This window comes from Vombatus ursinus, unplaced genomic scaffold, assembly GCF_900497805.2.
Source record: "Vombatus ursinus unplaced genomic scaffold, bare-nosed wombat genome assembly UNPS02014812.1, whole genome shotgun sequence".
In the NCBI taxonomy this organism is placed as follows: domain Eukaryota; kingdom Metazoa; phylum Chordata; class Mammalia; order Diprotodontia; family Vombatidae; genus Vombatus; species Vombatus ursinus.
The window spans coordinates 52,017,711-52,042,046 of record NW_020954590.1 but is presented as its reverse complement, the minus strand read 5'-3'; the positions used below and the strand labels follow the sequence as shown (position 1 = coordinate 52,042,046).

Genomic DNA, 24,336 nt, shown 5'->3' with positions numbered 1-24,336 from the left:
TCTTACAGGCTAGCCTTATGAGTTTGGATGAGCCTGTGTTAACTCATCATTTAAAGGCCAGCCTTCTCACCTTGCCGTCTGCTCCCAGCTCTACACCTTCAAGGCCAATAATCTCCTTCAAGCTCACAGCTCCAGTAGACTGTCGTCCTCCGTCCAATTTCATATCCCTGGAGAGGATGAGCCAAAGACAATACTTTTGTCCACCCCCACTATAACCGCCATGCTGCTTGTTACACAACACCAAAAACAACGAAGTGCACCCTGGAGGACAGGATGTCTTTTTTCTCCCTCTTGCAACACAAGGTTTTCTGGGTTCAGTTTGTTGTTGTTGTTCAGTCATTTCATTGTGCCTGATGCTTTGTGACCCCATTTGGGGTTTTCTTGGCAAAGATACTGGAGTGGTTTGTCATCTCCTTTTCCAGCTCAACTTCCAGATGAGGAAACTGAGGCAAATCGGGTTAAGTGACTTGCCCAGGGTCACACAGCTAGGAAGTGTCTGAGGCCGGATTTGAACTCAGGAACATGAGTCTTCCTGACTCCAGGCCTGGTACTCGATCCACTGTGCCACCCAGCTGCCCACATATGGGTTCAGCATGTCCACATGTTAGCCATTCCAAAATAAAAGAAAACCAACTGGACCAAAAAGTCTACCACAGGAAGTCATACTGAGAATCTGAGTGTCCCTTATCACTTCATAAGGTTTCCTTAGACCGTAAGCTCTAAGGACTGTTCTTGGCCTTTCTTTGTATCTCCACAGTATAGTATAGTGACAAACAGTAGGTACTTAATAAACGCTTATTACCTGACCTCTTGGAACAAACTGATCAAATAATAAGGAATAAAAAATCTGGCACTGCAAAAATACCTCTCTAGGACCCAGTCAACCTATCCTCTCTAAAGCAAGGGATGATCAGTTTTCTTCCTGTTTTTTGGCCCCAGACATAGGGTTACAGATACACAACTGGAAGGACCCTCGGAGGCCATTTTGCTCAATCCTTCTCATTTTGTAGATGAAGCACTTATTATCTTTTTTATTGCTATTAGCTGGGAGGAGAAAAAAAAATTATTCCTGTCCTGGAACATCTTACTAGACCTACTCCTAAAATGAATGCCCTAATATAGATATTATGACTATTTTGTTCAGATGCTGTTCAAGCTAATTTAATTTCTGTATTTGTCACCCAGGATTGGCTCTCTTTTCACAAAGGGTTATTTAAATGATAGGCTAAAGGTCTCTTTGGAGCCTCTACATCAAAAAAATTACCTCAAAAATATTTGTTAATGAAAAATAATTGAAGCTGGCATTTTTCTTGTTGAGAAGTATAGGTAAGCTTCTATGATATAAAAAGGTCATGTGCCATGTTTGTAGCAAATAGGATACCAGCGTCAGATGAACTGTGGAGAGAGAGCAGAGAGGTTAAGGAAGAAGAAGAAGAAAGGAGGAAGACTGATGGGGGAGGGAGATAAAGAGAGTTAGGGAAAAGAAAAGAAGGAGGAAAAGGGGGAGAGAGAGAGAGAGGGAAAGATAAGGAGAGAGGGAGAGAGAGAAGAGGAAAAGAGAGACAGCGAGACACACACACACACACACACACACAGAAAGAAAGGGGGAAGAGGGACAGAAATTGGAAAAAGTACAATAGAAAGAATACTGGCTCTAGAGTCCAAAGACTTGGGTTCAAATTCTGCCTGTCACTACCTATATATAACCTTGGGTAAATTATTTAACTACTTTGGGTTTCAGTTTCCTAATCTGTAAAATGATGGGACTGGAGTAGTCTAGTGGGTTCTGAGGTTCCTTACAGATCTAAAATTATGACGTTATAAACCAGAGGTGTTAAACATGTGGCCCAGTACAGCCTAAATCAGATAAAAATGCATTCAGGAAACTTTCGACAAAATAAATACAATAAAATACAACAGAACATAGATAATATTAATATCTGGACCGAGGAAAGTAAAGACGGAGAAATATATATTTGAACATGACCAATGTGGGAATTTATTTTGCTTGATTATGTATGTTTGTTACAAAGGACAATGAGGACAGTTGGAGAGGGGAGAAGGAAGCTAGGGAGAGAGCAGTTGAAAGAAAAAGAAAAGAAAGAAAGAGGGTCATTGAAGCAGGGTTTTGTTGTTGTTGTTGTTTGTTTTTAAGAAGAACTAAAGAAAGGTAGACAAGCAGGATAACTTTAAAAGTTGCATTTATTATACACCTGAAAAAGTTATTATATATTTAAAGAAAAGCAAGCTGTACAAAATAGAGATTCAGAGTTTCTTGTACAATCCTCTTATTCTGTTCTACATGGAAGCACTCATTTTAGTTGGTGCTTGCTAATGTCTGAATTTAAAAAATAAATATGCCACTGCTTCTTTCAAAATCTGGTCTCTTAACCTTGTCACCCTTACCTCCCCTGGAATCTAACTCTTTCAATTATTCTGTTTCTCTCTTGCATCTTCAGTAGAGGAACTGGAGGAGGGTATAATGTAAAATTAGCTAAATGGAGAGTCTATCCAAGGATTTATTTAAAAAATTATTCTACACACAGTAATTATTAAGAACATTCAAATACATAAACAAGAATGTAAAAAATTACTGTACACGAAACCATGAACTTCTGTGTTTGGAAGTTGAATTTTATAAAAAAAAAAAATCAGAGGATTTAAAGCTGAAAGGGAACTTGGAGTTCATCGTGTCTTGCCCCTTCATTTTACGAATGAGGAAACTGAAGCCCAGAGGAGTGAACTTACCTAAGAAGTGACCTGCCCAAAGTTATTTAGGAAATACCAAAGTAGCAGAGCCAGAATGGAGGTTCCAATCATGGCTCCACCTGCTTATCCCTGTGTCTTTGGGCAAGTCACAAAATGGCGTTCTGGAGACCTGGAGTTGAATCTCAGCCCTTATACTACATAGCTGTGCAACTCTAGACAAATCTCTTACCCTCTCTGAGCTTCAGTTTCCTCATCTATAAAATGCAGAAAATGTCCACCTTGAAGGTAAGTGCTATATAAATATACGTTAGGTGGTACAGTGGCCTGAAGTCAGGAAGACCAGAATGCAAATCTGGACTCAGACACTTACTAGCTCTGTGACCCTGGGCAAGTCACTTAACCCTGTATGCCTTAGTTTCCTCATTTGAAAGATGAGTTAGAAAAGGAAATGGCAAATCATTCCAGTATCTGCCAAGAAAATCCCAAATGGGGTCATGAAGAGCTGGAGATGACTGAAAACGACTGAACTATAACAACAAAATTAACAACAAATTAGTGTCTTGTTTAACTGGTCCCCTAGAATCTGATCAGCCCTTGGTAAACGAAATTTCCAAACCTACAAAGCTGAAGATTGGATGATTTTTTTTTGGAGGGGGAATTTCTTTGTATCTCTAACACTGCCTGGCACATAAAAAGTGTTTAATAGATGCTTGACAGCCTTGTGGCTACTCATCCAAGGTACAGAAATGTCCTCTGAGACCCTGGCTGGAGGAGCCAAGCAGCCTCCCTAGTCATTTGAATACATAATACTGCATTTCTTTGTACCAAATCCTGCATGAAACAAATAGTTCATTAGCTGAGGCTCAAAATCTTTTGACCATACAGAGATTTGTCTCTTTAACGTCATATGCTGTTAACAGGAGCTGACTACCCCTAGATAATAAATCTATTCATTGGCAGTTAGGGAGTACTGTTAGCTAGTGATTATAACCCAAACAAAAATGCAGGGCCCATTGCTGGACTGATTTAACATCTACATGCCCTCCTGTGACAGGTGCTATTCACAACTGTTAATATACAGTTCTAAAAAAAATAAAACAACAAAAAAAAATATACAGTTCTACCCTCCTGGGGCATCCATATGAACAAAATAAGATGGGTGACATATAGCATTTAAAAATTTTTCAATATACCTATTTCAATACATTATTTTAATCTGAGAAATTGTGGCGCAGTGGAGACAGTACTAGTCTTGTAGCAGAAACACTTGGGTTCAAATATTGACACATAATGGCCATGTGTGACCTTGGCCCAACTAATGATCAAGAAAACTCCACTTCCCTCCTACAAGTCCATCTGGGAGGGAAGGTCTAAGAATTCTTTGCCTTTTAATGTCTCCATGCTTTACTCCTGACTTTTAAGGTGCTAGAGATTGGTATTATAACTGCCTTCCATCGAGGGGTAGGGAGGGTGCTTCTCAACTCTGCCTTTTGCAAAGATGTTGCCTTGCTCATGGGCTCTTGCTTCTTGGGGGGAGCAGAACTGGAAGAGAATTCTTCTGAATAGTTTGTTACTTAATCAATATTTGTTGAATAGAAATGGTCAATAAACATTTAAGTGACTACTAGGTGCCAGGCACTGTGCTAAACGCTAGAGATACAAAAAGAGGCAAAAGAGAGTCTCTGCCCTCAAGGAGCTTACAATCTAACGGGGGAGACAAGCAAAGAAAATGTATAAACATAAATAAATGTATAAACAAGCTATTAACAGGATAAACAGGAAAGAAATATGTATAAGCAAGCTATAACCTGGATAAATAGGAAATAATTAGCACAGGGATTAATTAAAAATTAAGAAGGGCGGGGAAAGGCTTCCTGTAAAAGATGAGGTTTTCTTTGGGACTTAAAGGAAGCCAGTAGATGGAACTGAGGAAGGAGGATATTCCAGTCAAGAGAGACAGAGAAAATTCGTAAAGCTGGGAGATGTAGTGTCTTGTTTGTCAGAGGCCACAGAATTGAATGAGGGGAAAAGAAATGATTACACAAAGACAGGGAGAGTGCAATGGGAGTCACTTGGGGACCTTTCTCACTTTCCCATGACATCATAGGTAATGCACCAGAGAATAAAGGATGGAAGCATCCAGCCACACATTAATGATGCAGGAGAACTAGATTAGATGGTAAAGATGCAAAAAACACCCCTGACAGATGAAAACCAGCAGAATTAATAAAGCAAAAGAAGAAACTGACTCTTAACTAGTAATAGCTTTGGTAAAATATATCATTTCAATGCATGTTTCTATAGATATCTGGCTATTCCACATAAAATTAAGAATATTCGATTTCCAAATACCTCAAACCTCCCCCCCCCCAACAAAACTCCAAACCCTAGTTCTTTTTCTCATTTTTGAATTATATTTCTTGCTTCTCCATGTAAGGTATATATGGCTTTGGTTGTGGAGCGAATATAAGCATAAGATATACAGTCAAGGGGGCTGGGAGAATAAGAGAAAATGGAATGGAGGAGAAGGGAAGGAGATAGGAACAGGTCCCGTACAAGGAACACCCCTGGTGAGAAACTCCACCTACCTATGGAGGCCAGCACACACCCTGTATGAGTCAGAGGTAGGATTTGAACCCAGGACTTTTGGTTTTAAGGCTAGTTTTATCCATTACACCAAATAAGCAGAAGTGAAATGTGTCACTAGCCTAGATCACTGTTGTCTTATATTTGGGGCATTTTATGTCAACTGTGAGAAAGGAGTATGGGCGTTTTCCAACTCACTTGTTCTCATCTGTCTTTAATTTCCAGCTAACTTGGTGGTCTCCTCTGGAACAACCTCGTACATGTAGCCTTCTGGTCACCTCACCACTCAAAATAGATATATAATCACTAACAAAGTCTAAACTGGAGATCTTTTCTCATTTTCCTTTCTCCCTTCCTCCCCCACAAAATAAATGAAATTGGCAATAACCAAAAATTATCCTCGATGTTTCCCTTTTATGTAAAATCCAGTGAAATCATGCACAAAGAAAGTACACCAGGCAGAGAACTCCCACGGCTTGTGGTCAAAGCAGCAAAATTCACTGAGGAAAGATGAATTCTGAGTTCTAACTGGTTTTTCAAATGCCTACTGGTCTTTCCTGCTACATGTAAATGCAATGGAGAAATAAATTGTAATGTCTGTTTGCAAGAATCAAGTCCCTCCATATGTCATACTATAGATAACTTACCAAAGCTGATGTTTCCCATTTATTCTTTGTTTATCTATTTCTACTCTCATGACACTAGCTGAATCTTACACTGCTTTAGCCCTTTAACAAGGTTTTATAAAGCGCCTTCTTTACTACAACTCTGGGAACCAGCTTAGTGCAAATATCATGTCATTTAAAACCAAATACCAATCATTTCATCTTGCTGAGCCTCAGTTTCCTCACCTGTAAAATGGAGAATGTACTTCTGGTATGTACCTCAAAGGTTTGTTGTATGTCTTTTTTTTGGGGGGGGGGGGCCAAGGCAATTGGGATTAAGTGACTTGCCCAGGGTCACACAGCTAGTAAGTGTCAAGTATCTGGACTGAAACTGGATTTGAACTCAGGTCCTCCTGACTCCAAGGCTGTTGCTCTATCTACTGCACCACCTAGCTGACCCTGTTGTAAGTCTTAAATGAGATAATATGCATAAACTACTTTGCAAACTTCAAAGCACTATACAAATGTTATCATCATCATTACAAAGAGATAGCATGGTGTAGCAGACAGAGATCTTGCCTAGGAGCCAGGAAAACTTGGGTTCAAGTTTCACCTTTCAACACACGCTAGCTGTATGACCTTAGTAAAGTCACTCAACCTTTTGGTGCTCAAGGCACTATAAGTGCCTATAAGTTATTGATCTGCATTGCTGGAGGGAGCTCCCTCACCATGGAGTTTCCTATGCCAGGGAAATCACAGATCTATTCCATTCTCTTATATGGAAACAGCTTGGTACAGTAGGTAGAGCACTAGACTCAGTGTCTGAAAAACTTTCAAATCCTACCTCAGACAATTACTACCTGTGTGACCGTGGCAAGTCACGTAACCTTTCTGAAATTTACTTTCCTCATTTAAAAAAATAATTTTATTTGTTATTTTATTATTTATAATTTTTACCATCTTATTATTTATTTTAATTTTTATCAATTGTTTTATTTATAAAATATATATAATTTTAGTTATCTTTAGTTTAATTTAACTTTATTTTAAAATATTTGATGATTTTAAAAATTATTTTAAAAATCTTTCTCATGGGGTACTTGTGAGGTCCAAATGAGCTAATGTTTGTAAAGTATTTTGTAAACTTTCCAGGGCCATTTAAATGATGATCTATTATTATCATCACCATCCCTATTTTACCAATGAGAAAACTGAGGTTCAGAGAGTTAATGATTTGCCTAGGTAAAACAACTAGGTGAACAGCAACTGTTTCTGTTTTTGGCCAGAAACCCTAAGGGTCTTTCCCTCCCAGATTGATTTTTTTTAAAAAGAGGACATTTTTTGGCCTCATTTCTTAACTAGCCTTAATCACTGAATGTTTTTTTGCCTCAGACAGCCTGAGACCCAAGACCTTTTGTGGACCTTAGCTTAAAAAGGCCGTGGTCTCCCGCTGCATGCTGGGCCATCTGCAGTTGTCCTGATCTATATCTGGCCACTGGACCCAGATGGCTCTGGAGGAGAAAGTGAGGCTGGTGACTTTGCACAGCCCTCCCTCACTTAAATCCAATTCACTTACAAGTCAAGACATCACCTTCCTGATGTCATTGGTCCTCTTTGAAAATGAAGGACAAACAACAACAGGTAAAACAACTAGTATGTTTTGCAGCTAAAGCTCGAACCTAAGTTGCCAAATTTCCAAGCCTCTACATGACATCACATAAATAATAAAGGCTGTACAGAGCACAAAAATCAAGCAGTAATTTATCAACACTATCCAATCAACAGCAGCAATATGACAGACAGAGAGGTGGCCTCGGAGCCTAAAAGATCCGAGTTAAATTCTTGCCCGTCATACAGCTGTGTGACCCTGGGCAAGTCACTTCACCCCTCCCGGTTCTAGACAACTCTCTTTAAGACCGTACATTGTAGAGAAGTTGCTGACTGCATTAGGAGAGGGTGTCTCATCCCAGTGAAATCACAGGTCTAGTCCCTATCGTGACCTATCTCTCAGTAACGGAACAACTGAGCTCCATCTCTCATACAGTCGTCTCAGTGCCTGGACTGTTCCTTAAATACTATCTATTCATAACTTCCTATTTTAAAACTTTTATTGGCACAGTGAGTTGTTAAGGACACTGCATTGGAGCTCTGGGCTTTCAGCAGCCTGTTAAGGGCTGTAAATGTTTCATGGTGAGAATGGGGCGAATGCTTCTTGTCCCCTTTTTATCAAATCCATTTGGAAATTAGCTTGCCAAAGGCTCTGTTGATGCTGTTCTAGTGCTTTTGCATTAAAAAAAAACAAAACAAGCAAACCTGGACACATCTCTGTAGGAAAATGAATTATTCTTTCCTAGAGCTGGAAGAGGCCACAGAAAGCATTTAACGGAACCTCCTTGTTTTACAGATGATAAAAACCAAGGCTCAGAAAGTTTAGACTTGCCTAGAGTCACATAGCTAGGGGCAGAAATGGAAACAACAGATTAGGAACTGACGTATACCAACAAAAAGCTTGCAAAGCCTTTCACATACATTGTCTCTTTTGAGTCTGACAAGAGCCTGGTCGGATTGAGGATCAGAGTGGTGAAGCAATTTGTCCATGGTCACACAGTGTGAAAATGTCAAAGGCTGGATTTGAACCAGACGATGCCCAGTCGATTACCCTATCCACATACCGTAGCTATGCTGTTTCCTAAAAGAAAGTGTCAGGTCAGGCACCAAGAGATACATAATTGTCAGGGAAATGGGAATATGTCTGACCTCATTTCCCCAGGCATAGAATTTAGCATTCTTTTCCTTCTCATCTGCCCTATATATTCTTCCCAATCTTGACTCCTACATAAATCCTCAATAGACTTCCTTCTGAGTTCAGTTTTTTACCCACGAATTGGAAAATGAAGCTCAATCTAAATCTATTCTAACACTGAAATAACAATATATTGTCTCAGGCACTATAATGTAAAAAAATTTAATTGTTCCATTCACTGAAAAAAAAATATTTACTGATTATTCCACGCAAGGTGTTGGATAGTCTTTGCCCTCATGGTGCTTACAATCTGGTTTTCCCTTTCAGAGACATTAGAATGAAGAAATGAATTTAAAATTAAAACAAAACAAAACGAAGAAATGCATCTGCTGTCATGGAATAGACACATAAGATTTCGAGTCAGAAGGACTAGGTTTAAATCTGGCCTCTGCTTCTCCTGGGGTAAGTCACTTTGGCTCTAAAAGCCTTTCTTTCACCTTCTGTAGAATGAAGGGGGTGGATCAAAGCCTTTCCTCATAGAGGTGACCCAGAGTTCTCTGAGTTGTGCCAGCTGAGCCCCAGTGGTGGAGAGCTTCCACAATGCTGGAAAGTCTTTCAGTACTCACTGACTGCCTGCTTTGCAAGGACCAATCTAGCTAAGGACAGAGAGGCTCACCACTCAGAGCCAATTCTTTGGTCCTGACAAGCCACAAACTGTTCCCCCCCTCCCCCAGCTCTATGTTATTTGAAAGCATAAAGGGAAAAAAGGTTGGAATGCAAGGTTCATTCTGCAAACATCAACATCTTCCCTTGCAAGCTAACGAATATTTGATCTGATCTGAATAAGCTGTAAAATTCCACATTACTGTAACAGAAAGACTTCTCCAGTTCTCTAGGTCTGACCTTTAATACGCTTTGGAGTTTTAGGGGTAGCAGCTTCAGCTACAGAGTCAGGTGGGTAAGGGGGGGGCCATTCATAAGTTGTTTAAAGAAAACCTAACTAGCAATCTTTGGTAAATTTAAAGAAGGGCCCTTCTCATTTCTTAGATACTTAGAAGAATAATAATACCTAACATTTAAGTAGTCTTTTAAGGTTTGCAAAACACTTCATAATATTTTCTCATTTGGCCCTCACAATAACCCATGAAGGAGGTGGTATTATGAACTCCATTTTAAAAGATGAGAAAATAGGTTGAACTTGGTTTTGAGTTTCTTAGGGTCACAAAACTAATTAATAAGCATCAAGGGTAGAATTTGAACTCTGTTCTTTCTGATTCTGAGTCATGGGTTTTCTCCACCACACGAAAATGACTCCAAAAAATAACTTGGCAACAGAAGATTCCCACAATGACTTTCAATGAGTTGGAATCTGGGTCTGAGAATTTCTAGCTAGCTGAATGCCTCTGAACAAGATAATTAACCTCTCTGAGATCTGGTTTCTTCTGAAAAATGAGGATAACTACTTAATGCTGTTGATGTTTTCTTGGCAAAGATATTGGAGTGATTTGCCATTTCCTTCTCCAGCTCATTTTATAGATGAGGAAACTGAGGCAAACAGGGTTAAGTGACTTGCCCAGAATCACACAACTAGTAAGTGTCTGAGGACAGATTTGAACCTAGGAAGATGAGTCTTCCTGACTCCAGGCCTGGTGCTCTACCCACTGTACCACCTAGCCGCCCTACACTTGTACTAGCTATATCACAAGGTTGTTATGGGGCGAAGCCTTTGCAAACCTTAAAGCACCATATAAAAATGAGTTATTATCAATAAAGAAGGGAAACAGTATAATATTTGGGGCTCTCTAAGATGCCAGACTTGAATATAATGAAAAGCATATCAAAAGAACATGGTTTTCTTAGCTCAAAGGCTTATTAACTGCTTATTCTTGGCAAGGCACCATGCTAGGCCTTGGGAAATACAAAGATAAAAAACAAACCTTGGTTTCAAGGAGTTTATATTCTACTGGGGATAGCAGTGGTCTGCAACCAGTATACGGATGACAAAATGTAGATTCATTTGTGGTAGGACAAAGTACCTAATAACTGGAAGGACTGGACAAGGGATTTTTCTGGGAGCCCTATGATTTTAAAAAAAAAAAAAGAAAGAAAAGAAAAAAGAAAAGAAAAACAAACCAAGTCAGGCCTGTCATGTAAAGCAAAAAAAAAATTATTTACTTCTCTAGGTGTGAATTAATGTAACCTTTCACTGTGATACCCCAGTGCTTTGATAAATGCTTGTGTACTCTTCTCATATTACTGAAGAGATAACTGGGTAATAAACCATCTGCCCAGGGTCATGCAACCAGTGGGCAACAGAGCCAGTCAGAGACCTCAATCCACTGGCAGTCAGGCTGTGTGTCCTGGGCCACTTTCTTAAGTGAACTTTGTGTCGTGCACTTAGCTAAAAGAGACTTTCAGAAAGCTACAGTGAGACAGATTTAAGTGGAATTCCCAGGGGGGCAGTGATAAAATCTTTGCATTTTTCTTTCTAAGGCCATTGTTCTGATCTCTTGCTAAAATGGTGTATAAAAATAAAACAAGCCACTTGGCCAGAAGAACGGCATGAATTCCCCAGTGTTGGTGAGGTCAAGCTGAAGGGAGGGGACAAAGACTTTCAATCAAAGTTAATGGGGATCTGTATCTGGGATTAATTTAGAAGACTCTGACAATCTCTCTGAAACTGGACTTTTCTTCAGGGTCTATGAAATGTCCCTGCAAATGCAAGACCATTTTCATTCTGTGTGCATTGGAAGCTCTATTATCATATGTAGATACTTTCAGAGAAGGTGAATTGGTGGTTAGTTGACATTCAAACTCCGTACCAGGGGAAACAGATTTTGGTGGTTCCCCACAGGCCTTACTTCCATGGGTTACTCAAGGGATTTAAAACTCCTTGGACATTTTTTCGTTTAGCAGGTTGGGGCAGCTTCTGACATCCTTATGGTCACAGAATGAATATGTGGGGCAAGTGAGGCATTATGGATGACAAGGAGATTGTAAACCTGGCTGGACAGAAAGATGGTGGTGCCTTCAATATTAATAGGGAAAATTGGAAGAGAATGGGTTGTTTGGGAGTGGTGTGGGGGTGAGAATTGAATCAAATGAGATGGACGGATGAAACACGCCCATTTTCCAAAGTGGGTTATTTCAGTTGATATTAACTCCACAACTGCAAACTCTGTTCTCTCCTCCATTTACTTTCTTTTTTTTGTTGTTGTTGTTCAATCACATACGACTCTACGTGACCCCATGGACTGTCTTCTTGGCAAGAATACTGGAGTGGTTTGCCATTTCCTTCTCCAGTGTGTCCCCATTTTACAAATGAGGAACTGAGGCAAATAGTGGTTAAGCGACTTGCCCAGGGTCACACTGCTAGGTGTCTGAGACCAAATTTGAACTCATCTTCCTGACTCTAGGCCTGCTCTATTTCCTGTACCACATAGCTACCACACTAGGGTTGGTCTATATGAATTTATAAATGTAAATGAGACATTTCTGTTTTCCCTCCCTGCCCAACATTAGCCACAAACCACCGGCTAACTGTCCTGTTGGAATTCATGACCACCAATTCAGTTTAGCAACAAGCATTTATGAAGCACTTTCTATGTGCCAGGCACCATGCCAAGCGCTAGAGATACAATGACAAAAACACAGAGCTTACAAATTCGTGGAATTAGCCCAAACTGCAACCCAAAAATTCCAGAGATGATAAGAAATTCTGCCTAGATCTTTTAAGGCGATACCCTTATTCTATGCCCCCTCATACACCTGGGGATGTTATATGAGAAAAAAAATACAAAATGCATTTGTCATCTAATAGTTTTAAATCAGGGACTTCCCTTTGCTCAGATGGGCGTGAACTGACCCATGCAGTGATTGTCTCCAATATCTAGACATGAGACCTGCAGGTCTCAACGTGGGGCTCTGCTGGGCAACTGCTCTTTAAATGACAATGGCCGAAACACTGTGACTTGTGAATAATTTAAAAGTCAATTAAGTATTAACTAGATTTTCTGAAACCTTCAAAAGAAAGAGAGATTTGCTGCACAGCAACCAAAGCTAGGAAACTGGATTAGAAGATGAAATCCAGCTTTGGGGCTAATTTTAATTAAGAGATTCTACATTCACAGGAACTCAGGTAACCTCTCATTTGTTTTCATTCTGCACATCCAGCAAGCCCCACATATTGCCTCTTCAGGAAATGTCAGGGGCAATTACTACTCGGGCGGGTGGTGTCTGACATCTTGGCCTGGCCTTGGCCTAGGCTTGCTCTCTTCCACGGGAGCAAGGCCTGTTCGATACTCTAGCCACAGTTCAGAGTAAATGGACCAAAACCCAAGGCTGACATTTATTCTATTAGGAAGTATGTGGAATAAAAGCCCCTTTTAGCCAGGCAATCCTTCTCTCAGTCAGCATTTCATCTTAAAGCCATACCTAACCTAAGGGCAACTTGGAAACAATGAGACTGTCTTAATGCAGCTTACATCAAAATCTCTGTTCTAAAGGCAAGCTCCCATAAACAGCCCGATAGCTGCATGATTCATACATGAGGTCACTCCGAGAATTTGCCTCTGTGTGGGAATGAACTTGGTGTGAGAAAAGAAACACAATTTGTGAATGTGTAATTTTCCACCACGATGAAAGATTTTTCTGGGGGAAGTGGGTGGGGTTGTCTGGGCCTGCTGCAGGCCAGGCAGGGAGCATTCATGCTTGGTGACTCTCTCTAAGAATAGAAGAAGTCACTGTTCCCTATGTGATAAACATTCAGGAAATGGGCCCAACTTGACATTTGGGTACCAAATGCTCAGGAGGTAAATATATGGAAGTTCTTAACAATTCCAAGGAACACCTTGTTCCAGGAGTGGGCCATCTTGGGTCATTATCTTGGGTTTAAAAAAAAAATATGTGTACATATTATCTCTATGTGTGTATATACATGTATATATGTGTGTGTGTATATGTATATATATATATACACAAATACATACATTCATTCACACACACACAGACACACAGACACAGACACAGACACACACACATATATATAAATACACATATAAATGTAAATTCCTCGAGGGAAGGGACTGCTTCATTTGTCTTTATTCCCTCAGCACCTAGCATATAACAAGCACTTTATAAATATTTACTGATTGATAACTGGATGTTTATTGCTAGAGACAAACAATAATAGCTAAACCAGTTGCAATGAACCAATGAATAAGTGACTATGTAAACAACTCACCTGGATGGCTCTCACAAAGTTCCTCTCCTCCCCTACTCCCTGCCTGGCCTCATCTGTCCCATCTCTAAAAACGCTTTCTACTCCCTCCTCCTCCCCTACAGAATCACCCAGAATGGTTTTCTCTATAATCCCTAAATTTAGGGAGAGGTCCACGACCTTACTTCATGCTCTGGTCTTATCTGTCTTCCAAGAGGTGTGTTCCCAAGCAAAATAATTGAGAGCGAGCATTAGCGAACACTTTATTTCCTAAGAAAGGCAGGGAGGGTAGCCATGTCTACAAAGGTGTGTGGGCACAACCCGGCCACTCCTCCCAGCCTGCCATGCAGGCAATTTTCAATTTACTCTGTTTATTTTCCAAACCATAATTTGTAAGTCAGTTGTTGACATTTTCCCCAGGGAGACAATGTTATTGTAATTTAACTAAGATTAGATCCCAAGGCTAGCCTTGTAAGAGTCTTTTTAGAGACTGATAGACAGAATTATCTTGATTTCTGGGTTGCTGCACATGACATTTAAAAAAAGAGGAGGAAGCAGAAAAATTTCCCCTCATTTCCCCCATCAGTGTAGGGAAGACTGATGCAAAATTCCGATATAGGTGCGGTCTGTCCTTGGCATCCTTTCACTTTCCCTTCCACTCGGCTCTTGGATGTCAGCACTGGTCCTTTCTGTAGTTTATCTAAATTCAGAGAGGTTCATCACTCATGAAACCACCCAATTTAATCTAATCCACCCCATTTAATCTAATTCAACACATGCCTATTAAATAAAAGCACTTCTCATGATTACACTGAAAAGCAGTGTGATGGCCCGAGTTCCTGCTTCTGCCTCTGAAACATACTGGGCAAATCATTTAACCTCCCAGTGCCCCACACAGCTCCTAAGGGGTATGTTACCAGGCAGTCTGCATTGGTGGAGGGGGTTTCTTTGTCAGAATTAATGAAATCACAGGTTCAAATTAAAAAAGAAAAAAAAAACATGCAAGGCACTGGAGATCATAAGACAAAATGGAAACAATTCCTGTCCTCAATGGGCTGACATTCTACTAAGGGGATACAACGTATTAACAGCAAATAGATACATAATTAGTTGAGTATGGAGAGGGCATCAACACAGAAGGGGATCAGAAAACGCTTCCTGTAGGGATGGAACACCTGACCTGAGCCTTGAAAGAAGGTAGGGATTCTGTAAGAAGAGCATTTGAGAAGGAAATGCATTCCAGACCTGGGGAACATTCTGGAAGAGGGCTTACAGTCCGGATCAGGGAGGGGATAGCGACCCTGAGCTGAAATCATCGTTTACTGGGAAATGACTCAGCACAAGTTTAGTTGAAAGGAGGAAAGTTTAAGGCTGGACATCTTCTCAAAGATTAGGATCACTTAAGACCCTGATCTGAGAAGAGTACTTAGTTTTGGGAGGATCTAATGCTGAAATTAGGCAACAGTGGGTGGAGTGCTGGGCCTTGAGTCAGGAAGACCTGAGTTCAAATCTTGCCTCAGACACTTACTAGCTATGTGACCCTGGGCAGCCACTTAACCTCCATTTGCCTTAACTCACTAGAGAAGGAATGGTAAAACCACTCCAGTATCTTTGCCAAGACAACCCCATGGACCACAGTGTTATGACTGAATGACTGAACAGGACAAAATAACTTAGCCTTGCTGCAGGATGTCTCTCATCCTTGGACTGGACTCCCTCCTCCGCATCTTAAAATCCTGAGCTTCCTTCAAGACTCAGTTCAGATGCCATCTCACCTTTTTCCCCCAGTTGTCTGTGCTCTCACTTGCCTAAAATTATTTTGTACTTACCTGTGTAGACATTGTTATCTTTCAGTAGAATGTAAACTCTTCCAGGGCAGGGACATTTTTGACTCCGTATTCCTGTTGCCTAGCACAGACAATCCTTTGCAGGCAATATACATCGAATAAAACGTTTGTTGAATTGTTCTGTTGTGTCCACAATGGTCAGCAGCTTTTTTACCCCTCCAAGGCTAGAGGATTTGGAATGGCTCCTTATCATTAACTATAAGACTCAGAAGCAGGAGTTGTGTTTAACAAGAGCATTATGGGGACTCTTCATAAGGACAGCAAGAAAGGCAAGTCAGAAGACTAATCCACTTTTTATCCTAGAGTCACATAGCTGGGTAACTGGCTCTGAATTGGGCAGAGGTTTGCTATGTTGGGACAGGTCTGGAAGGAGTAACTCACTGTGGGACTCTGAGCAAATCCTTTCCCTCTCTGAATCACGTGGAAAATGAGGGGCTCAGACATATGATTCCCAAAGTGCTTTCCTGCTCTGAAGTACTCTAATTTTATAATTCTGAGTATTCCTCTTTCCCAGATTTAATTCCGTTGATTCTGCACTGTAAGGTTTTTTTTTTTCAATATTTCCTTTCTGGAGATTATTTGTCCTTGAGCCTAGAAGTGACTTTCTCATTTCCAGAAAGGGCTGGCATTTTCTCTGCAGGTACTTTTGTTTTCTTATTTAACTTATATTGATGCTTCCATGAAATACAGTTCTTCTTGTGGTGATCAGGAGGGGTCTGAGCTAAATGACTATTTGACTGAGAATAAATGAGTGATGTCCCCTTAGAAGCTAGCATTCAATCTAAGCATCCCAAGAATATGCAAATTACTTATCCTGCCTTTTTAACATACTAATCCAAAGCAGAAAGGAACCAAAGAGAGTTGTGGCCTGAATGAAAGGTCAGTAGTACAGGGACATATATAGGAAAGGTGATCATAGCTAGACTACAGAGCTCTACCCCATTCCCAAAGGATTGAGATGGTCTAGGAAAGCTATGCTTTATACCAGTGGTGCCAAAATTAAATAGAAATGGATTTTAGCCGGTAGCATAATGACTTAGAAAACTACAAATTAATATTATCTATTTTGTATTGTATTTATTTATTTTATTAAACTTTTCTCAATTAATTTTAATCTAGTTCTGACCATACTGGAGTTTCATGGACTACAATTTTCTGCTTTATGCGGGCAATCTGCTACCTTCCTTTTGTATGTCACCTTCAATTTACACACACATTTTGCTTTAAATAAATCCAGGATATGTGTAGAGAGTACAGTGACTTGAATGCAGCTACAAGAATTAGGGACAAAGGTCAGTTGCACCTATCACCTCTAGTCTTGCTAAGTGAAGCTACAGGGTGATCTTCAAGGCCTTGACATTAGCAGCCAGGGGGAATGATGGTAGTTGAAAGAAATTTACTCACTCTAAACCAAACATGAGGTAGACTTACGGGAGTTGCTGCTGAGGAAGCAATAAAGAATAAAAGAGAGATTTCACTTGACAGCCTATCACTGCACTGGCTAGGTGTAGCTGTGGGACTGATTCACAAAAGAGCTGAAAGAGCCCTGAGGGTATATGCTATCTCACAAAAGAGCCCTGATCACTCCTTAAGAAAAGGTATATAGCAAACAAAGCTCAGCAGGCAGCAGCACATCACAGAAAGCAAGCCAATATATGATGTCAGCATCTCAAAGTTGAATAGAAAAAGTAGCCCAGCAGATCACAGTATCATAGCCTTTGGGGATGAAACAGACATCAGAGACTATTTAATCTAAGTCTCTCATTTTAAAGCTGAATAAACTGAGACCTAGAGAGGTCAAGTTTTCAAAGATCACACAGGTAGTTAGTAACAAAGGCAGAACTTGAACCCAGGTTCTCTGACTTCAAATGCAATAGTCTTCTCTCTTTACCACACTAGACATCAGAGGGACAGGAGCTCTGTGGGCAAGCAATATAGGCTCAGAGGCAGCAAAGTATTCTAGCTGGGATGAAGCCCCAGGAATGTGAGTTGTTTGGAAAATGCATGTTCCTTATGTGTAGTTCTCTTTACTACAAGTAGCATGGAATCTGTGGGAGAATTCATCTCTGTGTATGGGGAGGATTTTTCCTTGTTATTTATGTTGTTATTCTACTTAATTAAATGCCTTTACTTTGAGTTAATGTATTCTCTGGTTTGGCAAAACACTGAATTAGATTGAGGTAATTAGCTGTGGTTTTGAAGGGATGGTGACCCAAAGTATGCCCCGAACCTGGGTGATGTTTTCAGAAGGAATTTGAATTCTACCATCATCAACATTCTCAAAATACATAAATTAAGAAGGTGAGGAGAATGGTTGGTAAAGAGTATTTCCTGGTTGTTGGTTCTAGAACTTGGAGGAATGTTAAATGGGAAGGAGGTGGTAAAGGGAGTAGGAAAGAGAGGGCTATACATATATGGAAAAAACTATATTATATTTTCGTTTTGGACCTAAGAAATACACTTGGAAAAGTTCTAACTTTTTTTCCTAACATTCTGTGTATGAGATACAAGGCAGGGTAAACAAACTAAGATCACACGGCATCTGCAAAAGCCAGGTGCCACTGAATTTTAAATTAAAAGATTCTGAGTCACCTACAGGAGGAGCTATCACATGTTTCTGTCCCAGTCTCCTAAAAACAATAGGGAAATGATGGGGCAAAGAGGGAGAGCCCAACCAGGGTCTTAGCCACTTGAATTTAGTTCCAGAAAGACAGAAAAAGGGGCAGCTAGGTGGCGCGATAGAGCCTCAGCCCTGGAGTCAGGAGGACCCGAGTTCAAATCCGGTCTCAGACCAGATATTTGACACTTACTAGCTGTGTGACCTTGGGCAAGTCACTTAACCCCAACTGCCTTGCCCCCCCCCAAAAAAAAGAAAGAAAAGAAAAAAAGACATACAAAGTTAAGATCAGTAGTTTGTTGCTTTGCTACTGCCTCTGAGTTAAGTTCTTATGGCAAATAATCACTGATTTATATTGACAAAAGATTTAGGTACCAAAGAATTAAACCTTAAACACCATAAGAACCAAGAGCATCATTTGATGTGAAATTTTGACTTTCTCCCATCTATGTAAATGCATAATAATTACAAGCAGATATCATACTTTTACTTTAAAAATGTTTATCCTATTATCTCTATTTTTTTTGCCTTATAGATAAGAAATGTACTATGTCAATTGATGCAATTTGGTCCTTCTAGGTATTCTTAAATTCCTGGCTTTGAGGCTGCTGCCTCTTAATTTCCTAATAATTTTCTAATAAGGTTCTTAATAAATAACTTAATAGCTGATATTGTGAAACCCTCTATTTACCAGAAAAGTAGTAAGTTTCCAGCATAAACCTCTAGGGATGCCAAGAGTACCACCCATGTGGTAGGTATGTGACCCTCAGAACTAAGGGGACAAAAGAATGCCCTGTTAGTAAATCTCATCAACAGTAACAGAGTTTCAGAATATGACAGAATAGAACCCAGATTCTTGTGCACACAGAAAATGGACTGGGGCATTAATCACTTTACAACATCATTCTTCACTTTATAGAAAAATTAACAATAGTATTCCTTTATATAGCTTGTATTCCTCCCTACCCTGGCATATACAATATAATTTTAATTTACAAAAATGGCTTACAGGCACATTTTTTTAATAAGTTATATCTGTAACTGCGTTAAGAAAGAGAAGACATAGCTACCTTGTTAACTTTGATTCTAGCTTTCTATGAGGCAAATTGGTTAACTTCTCTGGTCCCCAATTTCACATCAGAAAAATAGTGCTGATACCACTTATAGGTCTGTATCCCAAAAAGATCATAAAAATGGGAAAAGGACTCACATGTACAAAAATATTTATAGTAGCTCTTTTTGTGGTGGACAAGAATTGGAAATTAAGGGGATGCCTATCAATTGGGGAATGGCTGAACAAGTTGTGGTATATTAATGTAATGGAATACCATTGTTCCATAAGAAATGACGAGCAAGCAGACTTCAGAAAAATCTGGAAAGACTTAAATGAACTGATGCTAAGTAAAGTGAGCAGAACCAGGAGAACGTTGTAACAGAGTAACAGCCGCATTGTGCGATGACTAACTTTGATAAACTTAGCCCTTCTCAGCAATGCAAGGATCTAAGGCAATGCCAAAAGACTCATGAAGGAAAATGCTATCCACATCCAGAGAAAGAACTATGGAATCTGAATGCAGATCAAAGCATACTATTTTCTCTTTTTTTTTCTTTCTCATGGTTTTTCCCTTTGGTTCTAATTCTTCTTTCACAACATGACTAATGTGGAAATATGTTTAATATGATTGTACTATATAGCCTATATCAGATTCCATGCTGTTTTGGGGAGAAGGGAGGGGAAGAAAACTTAGAACTCAAAATTTTATAAAAGTGAATGCTGAAAACCAAAATAAATTTCTAAAAAATAGTGCTGGTGTCAACACATTACAATGGGTTCCAGCAAAGTATCTGTCAAATCTCTTGTGATATCCTTGTGGACATGATGGAGAGAGGTGGATGGGGCTGAGGAAAAGATGACTGCAGTATAAAAGCCCTGCATAGCCATTCAGAATATAGAGATTCGAATTACAGCTCTGCTATTTGCTCACATGTGTGATCTTGCACTAGTCACATATGTAGGTATGCGCAGTGAGTGGGCCAGAGGTGCCGGCATATGCTGGGGGAAGCATTACCACTGGCACTTCTCCTAAGGAGAAGTATGCTTTGCATGTGCTTGTGGTCACTTAACATTTCTGGGCCTCAATTTTCTCATTTGTAAAATTAGCAGGGTGGTGGTGGTGGTGGGCTTATTTTTTCAACATTTTTCATCAATGAGTTGGATGAAGTCATGAATGATAAGTTTATCAAGTTTGTGGATGGATGGCACAAAGTACAGCCAAGGACAAACTGCAGAGGCTCTCTCTATAATAGATGTCCATCTAGGGCAGGGGTGGAGAACCTGTGGCCTTGAGGCCACATGTGGTCCTTCAAGTCTTCAAGTGTGGCCCTTTGACTGAATCCAAACGTCACAGAACAAATCCCCTTAACAAAAGGATTTGTTCTATAAAACTTGGACTCAGTCAAAAGGTCGTACCAAGTACCTAGAAGACCACATGTGGCCTCGAGGCCCCAGGCTCCCCACCCTGATCTAGGGCTAATGTCAATCCATTGGGTGGTCACCACTCTTTAGCAGTGACCACTTATTCAACCACTTCTAAATCCACCTAGCTCAAAGGATCACAGAGGCCTATGGATTCATTCCAAAAGGAGGTCAACAGGCTTCAACAGTTTGCTTGAATCAAATGACATGCAAGAAGGATAAATGTAAGAGCCTACACTGGATTCAAAAAATCAATGGTACAAGTACAGCATAAAGGAGGAGGCAGGGGTAGACTTTGGCTAGAATTTGTGTGAAAAAGCCCTGGAGGTTTTAGTAGATTTTGAGGTCAACACAAGTCAACAGTGAGACATGGTAGCCAAAGATGTTAGCGTTATCAATCAATGAATCAATCTTAGGCTGCATTAACAGGTTTACTGTCAAGTGACTGCCAAGGTTAGGCAGGAGTAACCCTTCTGGGGAGAGAATCTGAATTAGAATCCAAGGAAGCAGAAATCAGAACAATGGGGCTGAGTCAATAGAAGGGTTTCTTTGGGGGGTTTACACTCAAGAGGTTCAAGACAGAAGAAAACCTGTTGTAAGAGTGAAGATTCAGGCCAGGAGATCAGTATTTGGTTAGGAGGAAATATGGAGGCTGTGCTGGGTGACTATTATCTCTCCCTCTCAAGGGTGTGGTCCTTCAAGGACAATTGCAAGCATTCCTTGCCCTGGCCCATTGATAATATGTTGATAAGGTCACTGATGTTACCTTCTTCCTGACTCATCCATACCAGTACAAGGCATGGCTTGGGTGAGGAGCCAATTATGCCCTGGTCAGATCATATCTTGGGCACTGTGTTTATTTCTTGCCACCACGTTTTAGGAAGGGCATTGGCAAACTGAAGTGCACTCCAGGAAGGGTGACCAGGGTGGTGAGGAAACTAGAGACCATGCTTTGCAAGGGTGATGTCCCTTGAGTGTAGAAAAATACTTAAGAGGGGCCATAATAACTGTCTTCAAGGATGTGAAGGGCTAAGATGAGGGTCAGCCAGGTGGCACGATGGACAGAGTGCTGAGCTTGGAGTCAGAAAGACTCTTCTTCCAGAGTTGGGCCTTAAACACTTATTATCTGTGTGACCCTGGGCAAGTCACTTAACCCTACTTGCCTCAGTTTCTTCATCTGCAAAGTGAGCTGGAGAAGAAAATAACAAACCACTCTAGTATGTTTGCCAAGAAAACCCCAAATAGGGTCACAAGGAGGCAGACAGGACTGAACAACAAGAAGAATGATTACATTTGTTCTGTTTTGCCTAAGGGATTAATAGTAATGGAGAGAAGTTGCTAAGGGAAGATTTTAGTTCCATGTAAGTAAAACTTCCTAAGAACTAAATTAGGTGTCCAAAAGTCCTTCATAGGATTGCTTCGTGGGCTAGTAACTTCCCCATCACTGGAAGGCTTCAACTAGAAGCTGGACAATCACTTATCTGGTATATTATAACTCTTTTTTCAGGGATGGACTTATGACTCCTGAGATTCCTTCCCATTCCAGAATTCTGTGAAATGACTTTCCTGAGGTCACATAGATAGTGAACAGTAGAATCAGGGCTAGAATTTAGATCTCCTCATTCACAGTCCAATGTCCTCTGAATGCTGAATTTACTGAGTGCTGGCTAGGTGGTAAAGAAAAAAATCCCTGGATTTGGAGGTAGAAGACCTGAATTTGAATTCTGCTACACTTCTTATCACTTAACCTCTATTTGCTTTAATCCACTGGAGAAGGAAATGGCAAACTATTCCATTATCTTTGCCAAGAAAACCCTGTGGTCAATATGGTCTACAGGGTCATGAAGAGTTGGACACAACTGAATAACTAAACAATCTAACATGCTTCTTATTACTTAGGGGGCCTCTGGGAAGCCATTCTATGTCTTTAGGCCTCAGTTTATTTATCTATAAAATGAAGGTATGGATCTTCCATTAGCCTTTGAGCTCCCAGAGAACAAGGATCATCTTTTGTATATCTGGGGCACCTCAGGCATTTAGTTTATGCTTACTGACTAAAGGAAGAAAGGAAGGGGGAGAAAGCAAGCATTTATTAAGCGCCTTTGCATGCCAGGCACTGCGCTGAGCACTTTTAAAAAACTATTTTCTCATTTGATCCTCATAACAACCCTGGAAGATAGGGGCTTTTATTATTCCCATTTTTCAATTGAAGAAACTGAGGCTGAGGCTAAGTGACTTGATCAGTGTCACATAGCTAATAAGTGTCAGAGCCTGGTTTTGAAATCTTTATCTTTCTGAATCTGGGCCCAATACTGCTCAATACTCTGCCCACTGCACCAACTACCTGCCTCTAGACTGACCTTCTAGACAGATATCTTAAGCTTTCTGCTACAGTTTCTAACAGACCACAAACACAGAAGGGAGGAAAAGTTCATGCAGTTTGGACTTTGAAAGCTCTGATCCCAAATTCAAAGTAAAAAAATGCAGGCAGAAAGTTTAAAATACTGGAAATGGTTCCATTGCTATCAATGCAATAAATTCACTGCACTTTTCATTTTCATAGAGATTTTTTTCTTCTTGGAAGTTGGAGTTGTACATTTTCCATTAATTATTATTCCATCCAGGGTTTTCTAGGTTGATTCAGTGCGTGAATGATGACATGACTTATGTGCAATCACAACAGCAAAAACACTGAGAGGAAGAATGTCCTTCTGAGCACTGAACTGGGAGTCTGGGTACTTCAGTATTCTTGTCCAAGCTCTTCCACTGACTGGCTGTGTGACTGCAGGAAATTCATCTGAACTCTCTGGGTCTTGGTTACCTCTGGAAAAGGAACGGTTAGGCCTACGTCCCAACTACAAAAAGAATTTGAGCTTCAAAGAAACCCAGAACTTCCCAGTGGTAAGGCAATCTTGTCTAACACTCTCATCAGCTATTCTATTTTTATTACTGTGACTATTTTAATTATTGTGAGAATGTTTATTTCTCTATATTTAATAGAAAGACCCAGTTGTGTTCAGTGACACAGTCATTATAAGTAACCAGATATAGCTGTTTTTTTTCAAAGACTAGGCTTCTGCATAACATGTCTTAATCCTTTTACCATGCTATGGTTCTCTGATGAATTACATTTCTTGATTTTCTTGGGTGATCAATGAAAATACTTATGACAAAATACATTGTAGAAAAACTACTATTTCCTATTTTTCACAAGGAAGACTGGAGGAGGGTAGCACCAGATGACTTCTGATGGGCAAGTCACTTAACTCCTCTAAGCCTCAGTTTTCTTCTCTGCAAAATAAGATTTGGACTAAATGATCTTAAGATCCCTTACGGCCCCAACATTCCACATACTACTAAGTTTTCCTTCCCTAACACAATTCTGATGTGTAGAATATGTGAATTCAAGAAATGACCATCCATGAATTCTACAAACCTCCAGGACCACGGATAGACACTAACTGGTTTTAACATCCAGCTAGATACCTACAACTAGGGCATGTTGAACAGAGCTTTACCCCAGGATGCCGATGGG

The 24,336-nt window shown here is 40.2% G+C and overlaps 1 protein-coding gene across 1 annotated transcript in view; it reads right to left on the bottom strand.

The window, feature by feature from the left end:
* The window catches only part of LOC114054246 (CDK5 and ABL1 enzyme substrate 1-like), a 150,449-nt gene that overhangs the window by 21,353 nt on the left and 104,760 nt on the right, over window positions 1-24,336 (bottom strand). Inside the window, exon 5 of the mRNA XM_027877424.1 lies at window positions 71-167. Within this exon, the coding sequence (XP_027733225.1) occupies window positions 71-167 (97 nt within the window). The remainder of the gene's footprint in view (window positions 1-70; window positions 168-24,336) is intronic.